Source organism: Catharus ustulatus, chromosome 17 (assembly GCF_009819885.2).
Source record: "Catharus ustulatus isolate bCatUst1 chromosome 17, bCatUst1.pri.v2, whole genome shotgun sequence".
Lineage (NCBI taxonomy): Eukaryota > Metazoa > Chordata > Aves > Passeriformes > Turdidae > Catharus > Catharus ustulatus.
This window is the reverse complement of record NC_046237.1, coordinates 12,786,576-12,801,483: the sequence shown is the minus strand read 5'-3', so window position 1 is coordinate 12,801,483 and position 14,908 is coordinate 12,786,576. Positions and strand designations below refer to the sequence as shown.

The 14,908-nt window shown below is 59.1% G+C and overlaps 1 protein-coding gene across 1 annotated transcript; it reads left to right on the top strand.

Annotated features, from left to right (window-relative positions):
* The first annotated feature begins 232 nt into the window (after window positions 1-232).
* Window positions 233-13,380, top strand: SNTA1 (syntrophin alpha 1). The gene is made up of 8 exons (XM_033075328.1): window positions 233-499; window positions 2,742-2,927; window positions 9,976-10,174; window positions 10,265-10,472; window positions 10,540-10,670; window positions 11,801-11,997; window positions 12,073-12,260; window positions 12,528-13,380. The coding sequence occupies exons 1-8, from the start codon at window positions 235-237 to the stop codon at window positions 12,618-12,620; spliced, it is 1,467 nt and encodes a 488-aa protein (XP_032931219.1). The 5' UTR covers window positions 233-234; the 3' UTR covers window positions 12,621-13,380.
* Window positions 13,381-14,908: the final 1,528 nt, after the last annotated feature.

The following is a 14,908-nucleotide window of genomic DNA, read 5'->3' as shown; positions in this document are numbered from 1 at the left end:
CAGTGCAGTGCAGGACAGGCGGTGCGGGGCGGTGTGGGACGGGGACAGGCGGTGCGGGGCGGTGTGGGACGGGGACAGGCGGTGCGGGGCGGTGTGGGACAGGGCTGAGGGGCGGTGTGGGACGGGGACAGGCGGTGCGCGGGGCGCTGAGGGGCGGTGTGGGACGGGGACAGGCGGTGCGCGGGGCGCTGAGGGGCGGTGCGCGGGGCGGTGTGGGACGCGGAGCGCGCGAAGATGGCGGCGGGCAGGCGCGCTCCGCGCACCGGGCTGCTGGAGCTGCGCGGCCCCAGCGGGCAGTGGCTCCGCGTCCTGCTCACCCTGGCCGAGGACGTGCTGGGGGTCAGCCCGGCAGACGGCCCCGGGCCCGGCCCCGAGGCCCCGGCAGCACAGCTGAACGGCGGCGAGCCGGGCTCCGCCGCGCCCGAGGCGCTCGCCAACATCAGGCGCACCGTGCGCGTCGTCAAGCAGGATGTGGGGGGGCTCGGCATCAGCATCAAAGGTGAGGCCGGGCCCGGCGGTCCCGGGGCGGCGGGGGGAGAGGGGCACCGGCACCGGGACTTGTTGCTGCTGCCGTCCCGCGGCTCGCTCGGAGCGAACCCCGCGGGGATCGGGGCTGGGGTCGGGGTCCTCACATTCCCCAGCCGCAGCTCAGGACGGGGAGGGGGACACGTGGCAGTGACGGGACCCGAACCGTTCCCAGCCTACGGAAAGAGCGATGATTCGGGTGCGGAGTGAGCGGCCGGGCTGAGGGACCCCAGGGTTTGTGAGCCCGAGACTCCCATTGCCCCCCGCACCCACGGATAGGGTTCTGTCACCCGGGGCAGGTGGGGTGCAGGGGGGCACCCCGTTACACAAAGTTGCCCTTTTGCAGCCAAAGGGAGGGGTGAGCCGGCATGTCCTTGTCTCACCGTGTTCCTGAGTTGGGAAATGCCGCTTTGAAACTGTCAGCAAAACGAAGGGAGCGATGTAAAGCCCCTGGAGGTCTGCCGGCGCTGGTGGGGTGTTAAACCAGCGCACTCGGGCTTGGATGTGTGCTCCCGGGGAGCGCGGCTCCGGGAAGCCTCCCTGTTTAATGCCTGGTTTCCCTCCCAAGCTGTCCCGCTCCTTGGTGACTCGCCTGAACTTCAGGCTGGAAACTTCTGAGGGCAGGGATGGCGTTCCTGCCTTTCCGCCTGCGTTTGATTTTCACGCGGCTCCGAGCGTGTTGGAAACTGTGAAAGCAGGATGAAAAGGGCAGCGGGGAGACAGGGACAGGGCTGTCACGGAGCGTGGCTGTGAGAGGCAGCGGGCTCGGCAGCCCCGGGGGCACTGACAGGGCAGCTCTCGCCTCCTGACGTGGCTTCTCCTCCCAGCTCAGAGGGGACGCAGCCGCAGCCTCCGGCTCCCCCTGGAAGTGGGGAGGTTTTGCAATGGGAATGTGCGGGTGCTGGAACTGGATCGACACTGCTGGCCGTGTCTGCAGGGTGCCCCAGCCCTTTTTTTGGGAAGCATAAACCCACTTTCGTAACCACGCCTGGGCTGCCAAGTTGCTGTGTGGCTCTCCCAGGAAAGGAAAATCTTCCCTTGGTTCAGTTAAAACTTTATTTTTGCAGTGACGTATGTGGAAAAGTAGTAGTTGCCATCAAAACTGGGCAATGGAAGCTGTTGTGAAGGGTGGGGCAGCCTCGGTAGGGCAGGACATCACTCCTCACCGGGCTGCTGACTGCTCATGTGCCAGCCGTGTTTCCCGCAGGGACACCGAGTGACACCCGGGGAGTGAATGTCCTGCCACGGGACGTGGTTTGGGGCTGACAGGACAGCGAGGAGCCTAGCGAGAGCCGGGCTGGCGGAGGTTCTTAGCCCTGGCAGAGCTCTCGGCGCTGGCAGCCGGGTGAGGAGCTGCTGCTGCTGCAAGGACGGAGCAGCCCCCGCCGGGGCCTCTGACAGCTGATAACCGGAGCCCTCGCAGGGCTTGGCAGGCGGCTGAGCGAGGAAATGCCTGTGGCACAGGCTGGGAGCAGCCCGGGGCGGGCAGTGACAGCGGGCTGGGCTCAGCATCTCCCTCCGGGATGAGGATCATCTCTCGGAGACTCCTCGGGACAGGCTGTCCCGGGGCACATCGGCTCTGCTGATCCCCGGCTGCCACGGGCATGGCTGCTGCATCCCTGCGCCCTGGCACGGAGGCAGCTCGGATCTCCCTGCGGGTTCAAAAGTCAATGTGCAAATTGATCTCCTGAAGCCGCCGGGAGTTTGAATAGCATTCTTTTAGTCGGGACAGCGGGGAGCAGCCGGTAAATAGGGCTGCTGTGTGGACAGGAGCACGCAGCCAGATTGGTTCACCTCTCCCTGGCTCTTTGGCCTCTCCAAAAACATTCAGCTGTCTTATCTGTTGAGATCATAAGGTCCTTGGAGCCAGGATAGTTGCTCAGCACACGTGATTAATAATGCAAATAAAGATATACTTTCCTGCCAAAACTGATGGGGAGATGGCCAGGTTACGTGTTTGCTCTCTGAATAATCTATGACCAATCTGAGTGGTTTTGGAGCAATCACTTCATCATCTGTAAAACCTCATGGTACTTTGGCTGCTGTGGTTGGTACAGGTGTCCTGTGGGCAGTGGGCTGACCTGGCACAGTGTGTTGAGTACCAGCAGAAAGGCTCAGCCTTGCTGGGACCATCTGGTACTAGAGCATCCCCCTCCCCACCCACTCCTCTGAGTGCTCCAACAGCCACAACCTCTCCCTGTCTCTTCTGTTTCAAGGTGGCCGAGAGAATAAAATGCCCATCTTGATCTCCAAGATCTTTAAAGGGCTGGCAGCGGATCAGACCGAGGCGCTGTACGTGGGGGATGCCATCCTCGCTGTCAACGGCACCGACCTGTCCGAGGCCACGCACGACGAGGCCGTGCAGGCCTTGAAGAAGACGGGCAAGGAAGTGATCTTAGAAGGTAGGAGACAAGGATGTGATGCAGGCAGAAGGGTCCTCCTGTACTGGCATGACAGAGGGGTGGCATATCATCTGCAGCTGCATTTGCATACTCTTTCAAATGGAAAATAACATATGCGGAGTAATTTGTCTGCTCATCCGGAGAGCTGGAGGTAACTGCTGGGATCTCCCTGTCCTCCTTCCGGGGAGGGAGGGATGTGTGTGCCAGTGCTCCATGCCCAGAGGCTCTGTCTCCCTGCTGTGGGACCTCGGGCAGGCAGCAGTGGGAGGTGTGGGACAAGTTTCTGGGATTTGGGATTCTTTCATTGCACAGCATCACCCCCACGTCTGCAGTTCCTGGGGCAAGGAAAACATTTTCTGGTTTTCTGTGGTTTTAATTTAAACCCACACCCCTGGCTGGTGTAGGTTTATGCCAGCGGGGAGGGGATGCACTGTCCCCCCACTCCTGCTGAACACCTTGGGGGTTGCTGGGTGGGTTTTGGGCAGGTGGAGGGGGAGGAAGGGCCTTCTCAGGAACTATCCATCCAGGGGATGCTGCCCACCTAGGGAATCTGTGGAAGCTGAGGCTACAAACATACTAGAGATGCAGCCTTCATCACCCTGGAGCAGGCTGCTCCCTGGGAACAGGCTCCCTCTCAGTACCAGGCAGATGGGCCTTGGTGTCTCACAGCCCTGAGAGGGCTGGCACACTGCAGGAGCCCCTCAAGCCCTACTTGAGGGTTGATGGGTTGGGACCATGGGAGTCCTGAGGGAAAGACCTCATTTCTCTTTGGTTAACCTTCACATCACATCTGTCCATGTTTGCTCACCCTATGCCAGCTCAGCCAGGCTGTGATGAGCATCCCAGATCTGTCCCTCAGGAAAGGAGCCTTCCCCTCCCCTCACTTCCAACCAGTCCCTGGGGTCACCCTGCTTAACTGGGGGGTCTTGGCACCAGAGACCCTTCCTGGATCCCAAAGGGAGGTTTGATTTGGGGGCAGTGCTCGGGGCTGTCCCTGAACAAAGCAGTTCTGTGTGCTGTGCTGCCAGTGACCACCATGGCTCCAGCTTTCCTGTGCCTTCCCCAGATTGTCTCAGCTCCAGATTTTCCTTTTTAGCTTCGCTCAGCCCTTTCTGCTGTGGATTCCTCCTCTCCTGGGAGCCTCAGGACCACGGTTCAGCCGGAGGAATGTGCTGCTCTGCACAGCTGCTGGGAGCAGATAGGGTTGGTGGTGGGGTGGTTTTGTTGTTTTTTTCTGACCAAAGAGAAATACAAGAGCTTCTTTCTTTGTGAGTCTGCGAAATTCCTGCCTGAAGCTGCTGCTCTCAGACCACCCTCCCTCTGTTATTTTCTGTTCATCCTTTGGTGTGGGTTTCCTTTTCTGCCAGAGCTCCTGCCAGAGGTGGAGAGAAGCTGTCCTTTCTGGAGAGAAAAATTTCTCTTCCTGGACCCCTCTTTCTCCTCCATACCCTGGGATCTGAGTGTTCCTGGGAGGCAGCTGCAGGCAGGACCTTTGCAGTAGCTTGCTGAGCTCAGGTATGACCTGCTGGGTTTCTTATTTAATTTAAACTCCCAGCAGGTACCTCCTTGGGAGGAGACTGGGCCTGGGCTGACTCCACTACAGCACTCTGGAACTCTGGGATGAGTTTGTATCTGATGTTGTTGTGGTCCAGCCAGAGCAGAGAAGGGATCTCCACTGATAAACGTGGTACATCTCCATCCCCTCCCTGTTTTTGGGTTTGCTGGCACAGTGCAGCTCTGCCATGGGGGTGGTAGGGCTGGCACTGTGCCATGGTCAGGCTGTCACTGCCCTGGGGAGGTGGTGGCCCTGCCTTGTACCTGCCACCCCTGTGGCTCTCCAGGAGCTGGCTGGCCAAACACCCTGCCCAGGGAGAGGTAGCAGGGCTGAGGGACAGGGCCTGGAGGGCCTGGCCTTAAAGTGCCTGAAGAGTGTTAAACCAGGGGTTTCCCCACTGCCTTCTCCTGCTTGGAAAGGGCAGAGCTTAAAAAAGAGCACCTTGACATTACTTAGACACTTTCTGCTCCCTGCCTAGTGCCAGGTGGGACTCCAGCTTTCCTTATGGCACTCTGAGTGCTAAACCAGAGTATTTGGCACAGCCAGTGTCTGTTCACTCCCTGCTGCTGCTGGCTGCAGTCATTCCTGGGATTCAGAGTTTTCAGGGTGGTTTGCAAGTGGCATTGCAGCAGGTAACAAAACTGGGAGAGCTGGCACCTCCTCCCAGGGCAGGGAGCTGGGCTGAGACTCCCCAAAGTGGCAGAGCTGGGAGGTGATGCGTTTTAATGTGAGTGTCAGCAGTGGCTCCACGTGCCAGATTTCACCCTGGGCTGCTCAGCTTGGCTTCAGGCTCCTGGATGTCATTGCTGCCCAGGCGTGAGGACATGCAGATACCTCTCTGTGTGTCCTGCCAAGATTCTTTTTGGATGTGCCAAACTACTCTCTTGGTATTTGCAGGAGGAGTTGGACTGTATTTATATTACATTGTTATTTCAGGGAGAGTTGCTCTCCCTTGCCTTATTTTTCCCTTGTGTTTTTTTCCCTTATTTTCATTGCTTGGAATCCAGAGACTCTCCATGGCAGGGGGAAGGCTGATAAACATCCTTCCAGCTGCCCTGGGAAGGGTTCTGGAGGCAGCAGTGGTTTTCCTGGTGAGGCCCTTGTGCTGTATTGTCACAGGGGGAGAACTGGGAGCTATGGGGAGGAGGAGTTGGGGTAGCTGTGGGCATCTCACATCCACGACTTATTTGCCACAGGGATGCTCCTGGGGCTGCCTCTGCTTTTTAGGACTTGCTTGGCCAAGTAATTGCTTGGAAATTTCAAATTCAGAAAAATGGGTGCTGGGGATTCTCTGGAGTGCTGGTTGCCATAACTGGGCAGGAAGGCTTTGGATTTGTCCCAGGGATGATGCCAAGAGGGGATGGGGCACATCTGCCACCTCCACACCTCGCTGCTCTGAAGCTTTGCTTTTCCTGGGGAGTTTCCTGCGTTTGTTTCTCCTCCCTGGAAACCCGGAGGGTTGTCCCTTGATCTCCCTGCTGACGGTGCAGCACAGGGGAATGTTTAGCAAAGAGCTGGGAATGGAATGTGGCACTGAGTGCTGGGACGGGATCCCAGGGCAGGAGGAGCAGCAGTGGTGCCTCACCCTGCAGCATCTCGTGGCATCTTCCTCCCTGGGGTACAAGGACTTGAGCTGAGGCAGCTGGGACAGATGTTGTGTTCATGCTAGGAGCCAGAGGGAGGGCATGGTCCCAGGGTAGGGTGCTGGGGACTGTGTTGACCTTTTTGGAAGCACATCAGAGCATCAGGTTGGAGCTGGCAGGTCATTTCAGGGTGTCTCTTTGGGATGTGTGTTTGCTCAGCCCCCCAGTTTAACATGCCAGTTTTGAGTCAGTAATCCTGAGGCAGAGAGGGACCAGCTGGAGGTGGGAGGGCCAGCACTGGATCTCCAGGAGCTCTCTGGAAGATTTCCTGATGTGATGGTCTTGCTGAGCTCTGTAGGTGCTGCTGGGAAGATTTTGGCAGGAGAAACAGCAGCACCATCCTACTCCTGACCAGAAATGGAGTCTGGAACCTCTTCTTTGAATCCACACTGTGATCTCCAGGCTGAAGCAGAGTGTGCTGGTGACCCAAGCAGTGGGAGGGAGGTTCTGGACCTGCTCTGGGTGTCCATGTCTGTTTTCCTGCCTGAAGGAAGAATTGTAGCTCCTCAGTGAAGCTCTGCAGGGTCAGGCTTGGCTCTGAGCAGTGCTGAGCCATGGGATGTGTGGGGCAGGTTGTGCTGACTCAGGATCCAGGGTGCCAGTGATTGTGATTGTTCTCCATCCTTGTGAGGGATGGGCTGATGGAGAGGGAGTATTTCTACCCAAGAAGCAAAACCAAGGAATTTTAGGGTTCTGCCCCTTTCTGGCATGCTGGGAGAAAAAAAAACAAAACAAAACCCAAACAGTTGCAACACAGAGGCAGACCCAAGGGCCTTTGGTTAAACACGTCCCTGGTGCAGGTCACTCCAGGGTTCAGGACACATGGGATGCTGCAGTGATTTGGAGCTCCTGTGCCACCACCTGGCCCCCTGCAGAGGCACTGTCCTGGCATGGGATGGCTGGCCACACACCCAGAGACTTTCACTGGCTGTTCTCCAAAACCCTAAAATAAAGTTTTCCTTAGTGCAAAGCCCTGAGCAGTTACAGGTCCTATTTGTCCTCTGTTCTGGAGAGGATCAGTGGGAGAGGCTCTTTCCCTGGAGAGCCCAGGTGGCTCTGGAGGCCATGTGGATTAGCCCAGCAGCCACCAAGGGCTGTGTGCCTGCTGTGGGTGGCTTTAAGTCAACAGCAGCCAGGCAGTGTTGCTACCTCGTACATGCTGACAGAGAGCAGGCAGGAGCCCCAGCACTGCAAGGTGCTAATTAGAAAGAAAAAAAACAGTTCAAGAATTACAATTACTACTAGCAGAGGAAATGCATGATATAGTGTTTGGAGGAAATGCACGATATAGAGTTGTTTGCTTTAATGAGATGGAGGTAATTAATCCATTCAGTACCAACTGCAGTGAAGGAACTGGCAGAAGTGTAAGTCAGCCCACTGTGAAGCCAGTGCTGGGTCACTGTAGGGGACAGCAGCTCCCAAGGGATGGTGACCTGCCCTTGGCCAGGGAGCATCGCAGCGTCCAGCACCTCCCAGCTCCCCGTGCTGGCTCAGGACCCCCGTGCTGGCTCCTTAAAGCCACGTACCCGAGACACACACCCTGCCTGTTGCCTCATTCTCCGTGCCCTGTCCCGGACTGGGCACCGCTCCTGTCCTCCGCGGCTCCCTCGGGACGTGACCCTGCCACCGCCCAGCTAATGCCGGTGACGTCCCCCGCGTGCTCGGGGAGCCAGGGGCTGGCTCAGGGAAGCCGCTCGGGTTTCAGCGGCTCAAAGGCATCTTTCTGAACTCCAATTAGTTCCCAGGCACCGGGATAATGGCAGGTCCCCGCTGCCAAGATTAATGGCTCGGGTCAGATCCAGCGTGGCTCGGATGCCTGCGGGAACGGGGCTATTTTTGTAACGGGAGGCGCAAGGCACGAGGCTGGTGGCCCCCCGCCGCCGCCTTGGCCCCGGGGCCACCGCGGGTTGAGCCGGCCCACGTGGCACAGCACCGTGGCCATTTATAGCCGCATCCCGCAGAGCACCCGCGGGGCTCTGGCTCCCCGCAGCTCCGGCCGGGCTGTCAGGATGGAGGGGTTTTGGGGAGCTCACTGGGACAGGAGTGAAAGGGGAGAGCTCAGAATAGGCTGAGTTGGAACGGACCCACCAGGATCATCCAGTCCAACCCCTGGCCCTGCACAGACATCCCAACAGTCCCATCGTGTGCATCCCTGAGAGCGTTGTGCAAACGCTCCTGGAGCTCTGGCAGCCTTGGGGCTGTCACCTCGGGGGAAGGTGGGTGGGAGATGGGTGGTGGTGCCGGGTGAAGTTTGGGAATGGGTGGCTCTGCATGCAGACTCTTTCCTGGTGGGAAGAGGGCTCCTTTCTGGCAGCACATCAGGCTGCTGTGACTTGGCTGCAGCGATGGAGCTGGGCCCATCCAGCCACCTACAAGTGTTGGCTGCAAAGCCAAGCTCGTGTCCCCCCTCCTGCCACCCACTCTGCTGGCTTGGACCTGGAGTGGAACCAGCCAGGATGGCTGGGGACGTGGCTGCAGGCACGTGTCTGTCCCGTGGTGTTTTCCTAAGGGCCTCCAAAGGGAAACCCTTCCCTGGAGCCAGTGGCTGGTCCCTTGCTGCCCCAGGGCAGGACCAGGACTGGCATCCTGCCTGCTCAGCCGGAGTTTTTCAGCCAGCATTGCCAAACTCATTTTCAGGATGTGGCTGTGGGGCCCCATCAATTTGTGGTGCCTTTCATCTCCCCCTTCCCCCAAACCTCTGGAGCCAGCTGCCATCCCAGCATGGCTCTAAGGGCTCTGGCACTGGAGCCAGGCTTGCTGGGGACTGATTTCTTGTCCCTGGTTTGAGGCTCAGAGGGCAGGGCTGTGTGAGCAGAGAGCACACTCTCCAAGGCTTTTCCTGGGGCCAAGCCAGGGTATTTGAGAGCTATTCCTCAGCTGGCAGCAGGACTGGCTGTACCAGCACAGTTTGGACTGTGTAATTTCAGCCTGGGACTCTTTCCCATTTCCCACCCCTCGCTGTGTGTGCTGCCCCAGGGAAATGCTCAGGCCTGGATGTGTGAACTGATCTGGGTTAAAGGGAAAAAGGGGGGAAAGGTCGGTTTTATCCCTCTTGCAGAGCTCCCCAGGCTGGGATGGTTGGGCTGAGGTACTGGGAGGGTTCAGGGTGTCATGTGAGGGTGGGCAGGCCCTGGCACAGGGTGCCCAGAGAAGCTGTGGCTGCCCCTGGATCCCTGGAAGTGTCCAAGGCCAGGTTGGATGGGGCTTGGAGCAGCCTGGGACAGTGGGAGGAGTGGAAGGAATCCACCTCCATGGCAGGGGGTGGACTGAGATGGGCTGTAAGTTCCCTTCCAACTCAGACGATTCTGTGATAAGCAAAGTCCTGTTCCTAAAGCAATTGCTCTTACCACTGAGGCCACAACCTCCCATAATGTCTCTACCAGCAGCACCCTTACCATTCCTGGGGTTAGTGTACAAATCCTCAATCCTCCCAAGAGCCACACAATGCTCCATCCCCCTGCACAATGCAGGAAAGCCCCACTGACATGTGCACAGATCTTCCCCTGGTGCCCTACAAGCTCTGGCATGAATGTGCCAGCATGAAGGTCCCTTTAATGTTGCTTGAAATCCCCAGCAGATGGAATAAGGGGGTTGGAATGGGATGATCTTTAAGGTCCCTTCCAACCCAAACGAATCTGTGATTCTGTGTCACTTCCTGTGTGACCTCACCCACCAGTGCCACCCCTGCACCTGCAAGGGCTGGGGACCCACAGCAGCTTTGAGGAACCAATGGAGGGGTCAGCAGCTCTGATGCAGGGAGAATGCAGGGAGAGTGCAGGGGTTTCAGCAGGGTAGGATGAGGCTGCCCTGGCCTGTGCCATGTCCTCAGTGGATGCTTCCTCTCTTCCAGTGAAGTACATGAAGGAGATCTCACCCTACTTCAAGAACTCCTCGGCGGGGGCGACAGTCAGCTGGGACCCCTCTCCTGCTGCCCAGCAGAAGCGATCATCCCCGCTGCTGCCCTCTCGGGAGCTCCGGGAGAGCCGGAGTGTCCCTCTGAAGATGTGCTACGTGTCCCGCAAGTGCCTCCCCACTGACCCGGAGCACAGGTCAGCGCTGCCGCTGGGGCCGGCCTTGCCGCCGCGGTGTCGCGGGGAGCCGAGGGCGGGCAGGGACTCACGGGGGCCGTGTCCCTGCAGGTACCTGGAGGTGTGCTCGGCGGACGGGCGCGTTGCCCTCTTCCTGCGGGCGAAGGACGAGGCCACGGCTCAGTCGTGGCTCGGCGCCATCCAGGCCAACGCGGCCGCGCTGCTGCCGCGGGTGAAGGAGGAGCTGCGGGCACAGCTGGCGGGGGCTGGCACGGTGGCCGGACGGGACGTCAAGCACGTGGGCTGGCTGACCGAGCAGGTACCGCCGGTCCCCCGGCATCCCGGGCCACCATGCTGCCGGTGGCCCTGACCCAGTGCGTTTGCAGCTCCCCAGCGCCGGCACCAGGAACCTCCTGGCCGTGCTGACGGAGAAGGAGCTGCTGCTGTACGGGAGCCTCCCACAGAGCCGGGATGCCCTGAGCAAGCCCACGCACAGCTATCCCCTCATCGCCACCAGGTAGGGGCCACCAGCTCAGTGCCCTGCCCCGCTCGAGGATAGGGTGGTGGCAGTCCCTGGGGGCAGAGTCAGGACAGAACCTAAGGGCCGGTGTCATATCCCTAAAGTGGCGACAGTGACCAGAGATGGTGTCAAGGGCTGGGGACAGAGCTCGAGGGTGCTAGCAGGGACTGGTGCTGGTGGCAGAGGCGTTTGAGGTGATGGTAGAGTCCAGGGGTGGCATCATTGCAGCAGGGATGGTGACAGTGTGCAAGGGTTGGTGGCAGAGTCTCGGGCATAGTGCAGGGGCTTAGGGCGCGGGTGTGGTGACAGCGTGCAGGGGTGGTGGCAGGGCCATGGGCACAGCGGGGCTGAGTGGCAGAGTGGGGCGGGGGTTCGGGAGGGTGTCGGGGCGGGATTCGAGGCAGGGGTCGGGGCAAGGTTGGGGCAGGGTTTAGGGGGTTCGGGGTGGGCTCGGGGCGGGGTTCGGGCGGGGTTTCAGGGGTTCGGGGTGGGCTCGGGGCGGGGTTCGGGCGGGGTTTCGGGGGTTCGGGGGGGCTCGGGGCGGGGTTCGGGCGGGGTTTCGGGGTGTGCTCGGGGCGGGGTTCGGGCGGGGTTTCAGGGGTTCGGGGTGTGCTCGGGGCGGGGTTCGGGCGGGGTTTCGGGGCGGGGGCGGCTCCAGCGCGGACGCTGCGGGGCCTCATCCGCGGGGCTGCAGCGCCCCCTGGCGGCCCCGCCGCGGAGAGGAGCGGGATGAGGCGCTGGGACCGTGCGGGGTGCGGGATCGCGCTCGGGCCGTGCTGGGGCTGTGTGGGACGCGGGGCCGTGCTGGGTCGTGCTGAGGCTATGTGGGATGCGGAGCTGTGCCGGGGCCGTGCGGGATGAGGGACTCTGCTGGAGCTGTACGGGATGCAGAGTGGGGCTTGAGGTGTGTGAGGAGCGATGCTGAGGTGCGGTGCTGAGGCGGTGCTGGGATATTACGAGTGTGATGCCGGGGCAGTCCCGGGTGCGGTGCTGGGATATTGCGGTGTGTGATGCCGGGGCAGTCCCGGGTGCGGTGCTGGGATATTGCGGTGTGTGATGCCGGGGCAGTCCAGGGTGCGGTGCCGGGGCCGTGCGGGGCGCGGTGCTGAGCGCTGGCCGTGCCGCAGGCTGGTGCACTCGGGGCCGGCCAAGGGCTCGGCGCTGTACGAGGCCGAGCGCTCCTTCGCGCTGCGCGCCGGCGGCCGCTTGGGCGTGCAGACCCATCTCTTCAGCCTGGAGAGCCCCCGAGAGCTCGCCCTGTGGACGCGCCTGCTGGTGGACGGCACCCACGGCGCCGCCGAGCTGGCCCAGGAGGTCTCGGCAGGTCAGCGGGGGCCCGGGAGGGCTGGGGGGGTGCAGCGGGACCCCCGGCTCACCCCTGTCCCGTCCTCATCCCCAGCCTGCACGTGGAAGGGACAGGACTGCACCCTGACTGTCCACATCGACAAGGGCTTCACCATCTCCACCAGCGAGCCCGGGCTCAGCAGGACCATCCTGCTTCAGCAGCCCTTCGAAAAGCTGCAGATGTCCTCGGATGACGGCACCAAGATGCTCTACCTGGATTTTGGTGGACCGGAGGGAGAGATCGTGAGTTGGCTTTTCCTTCAGCAGCCCCACCCACACTCCCTGGGGGCAGAGGGAGCAGAGCATCCATCCTGCCCACGGCACCCATCCTGCCAGGCATGGGGGTGGATGGGGCCTGTCTGCCCACCCCAGCCAGGGTTGCACAGCCCTTCCCAGGCTCTAGTAAAGCTGTGGTGGGTTTGGGGAGCTCTGGGTGGTCCATGGTTGAAAGCTGACTGTTGCAGGAACAGCCCTCCCCATTGCAAATATTCCTCCTTTACTTTTTTGCAGCAATTGGACCTTCACTCCTGTCCCAAGACCATCGTCTTCATCATCCACTCCTTCCTGTCGGCCAAGGTGACCCGGCTGGGGCTGCTGGCATGACGAGGGAGCCCAGCACTGGCCAGAGCAGCCCAAACCTCTGGCCCATCTATGCACCTCCCTCCTGGCTGAACCCAGCCCTGAGCCATCCCATGGAGACTGCAGCCCCCATGGGATCACATCACCCCCACCAAGGAAAAGCACCATCCAGCCAGGAAAAGCCCCTCTTGGGCGTTTGGGGCAGCAGTGGGGTGAAACCCCTCTTGGATGGCAGCACCAGGACTTCTCCGGTGCCTTCTTCCCCTCCTTCCTTGGCAGCTGGAGAAGCCCATTGGGAGCCCACAAGTGGACATGTGGCCATCACCCCAGTGCCTTGAGAGATGATATTTTCTGTATAAAGAACCCATTTGTATCCATGTTTTATATTTATATTGCCCACTTCAAAATGCTGATGTGGCAGCTCTTCTGCAGCTGGGTTGGACCCCTTGGAGAGTCCCCAGCACAAGGCCCTGAGTCTGTTTTCCAGACAGGCAACCCAAGGGCTGGAGGCCAAACCAGCTCTAAAGTGCTTAAGGGACAGGAACTGCAAGATCAGCTGTATTTGCCAAATTTTTCCATGTTGTATGGAATGATAGGAACCACTTTTGTCTGTTGGAGTTGGACGGTTCGTTTGGTTTTGTGCACTCTGGGGTCACTTTATTTCTTGGTTTGGGTGGGAGGGTTGTCAGGTGGCTGCTGCAGAATTACTGCTTTTATGAACCAAAAGATTCTGCATGAAAATGCCTATTTTGTGGGGTTAAATAAACTTTGAACATCACAACCAGCAGGAGCCAAGATCTCTCTCCCAGTTTCACTTGGAGAAGTCTAAAATCAGTTTGTGGGTGGTGCCTGGGCTGAGCCTTGGGGTGTTTTCCACCAGGGGAAGGAAGGGATTTGTCTGGAGATTGCTGTGATATGGTGGTGTTGGGGACACTGCAAGGGGTTCTAGTGGAGACAGAAAGTCTTTAGGGTGCCCAACACTGTGCTGGGAGTGGCAGAGAGGGACATGCTGATGTGAGCAGCAGCTTTGGTGATGTCAGATGGGTTTGGATTCCCCACACTTTGGGATGCTCAGAGGAGGGTGAGCATTATTTCCAAACTCAAGAAAGTTGTGTTTTGTTTTTTACATTTTTCCACAAAAGCAGCTGCCTGGCTGAGCAGCATCAGAGGCTTGAAAGTTGTTGGAACAACAGGAAAGGGCTCTGTTTGCATCACTGCAGTGCCAGGTTTTGGGCTAACCTTCTCCTTTTGGACTGGCCCTGTCCATGGGGGCACCTGGAGCCTCCCAGGAAAGCCATTGGCCAAGGACTAAACTGCTCAGGCTGCAGGCAGGGGAACAACTGATTATCAGCACAATACTATCAGAGCAGCTGTGGTGCCCCATCCCTGGAAGTGTCCAAGGCCAGGCTGGATGGAGCTTGGAGCAGCCTGGGATAGTGGAAGGTGTCCCTGCCCATGGCATCTGCGCTTTAAGGTCCCTTCCAACCCAGACCATTCTGAGTTCTGTGGTTTTTAGCGGGGATCCTGCTGCCCTGTGAAGGGGGAGCCTTGAGGGAGGTATTGGGGTGACACACTTGCTTTTTCCATGTGCTGAACTGCTCCCCAGGGCAGGTGCTGTGGCAGCCTTTGGGGTGCAGGGGGAGAAGTTGCAAAAAAAGGAAATCCGTAGAAATTCAGAGCAACAAGGGCAGTGAAGTGTGTGTGATCTGGGCAGGGAGGAGCCATAAAATGCCAGTTTGGATTGGAAGGGACCTTACAGCTCATCTCATTCCATGAGCAGGGTCACCTTCCACTGTCCCAGGCTGCTCTAAGCCCTGTCCAACCTGGCCTTGGACACTTCCAGGGATCCAGGGGTGGCCACAGCTGCTCTGGGCACCCTGTGCCAGGGCCTGCCACCCTCCCAGGGAAGCAGCAGGACAGTGAGAGTTTATTTGGTGTAAGAAATAGTTCCTGTTAGGTACATCAGCACTCAGCTGCACAGCTCCTGGCAGGACAAGTGATGGAGAGGAGGGGGATGTCCCGTGCCTCCCAGCACAGCCCCATGGCTGGCAGCAGGAATCTTATGATGAACAAGCCCTTACTTTTTATTGCACATAACTGTCAGATTTCTGGGAGACCTCGCAAAATGGATTTGCAAAAGAGAAAAAAGAGATCCCCTCCACCCCCATTCCTAACTGTTAAATCAATACAACAAGTAATTTAGAAACAGATGGTGTATTTTTCTATGATACAAAGCATGTCAGCACAAGGAAACACATTATTTCTGCAATTTACCTTCCTCCTCTTGCCCTGCAGCCATTACTCTTTGGGGT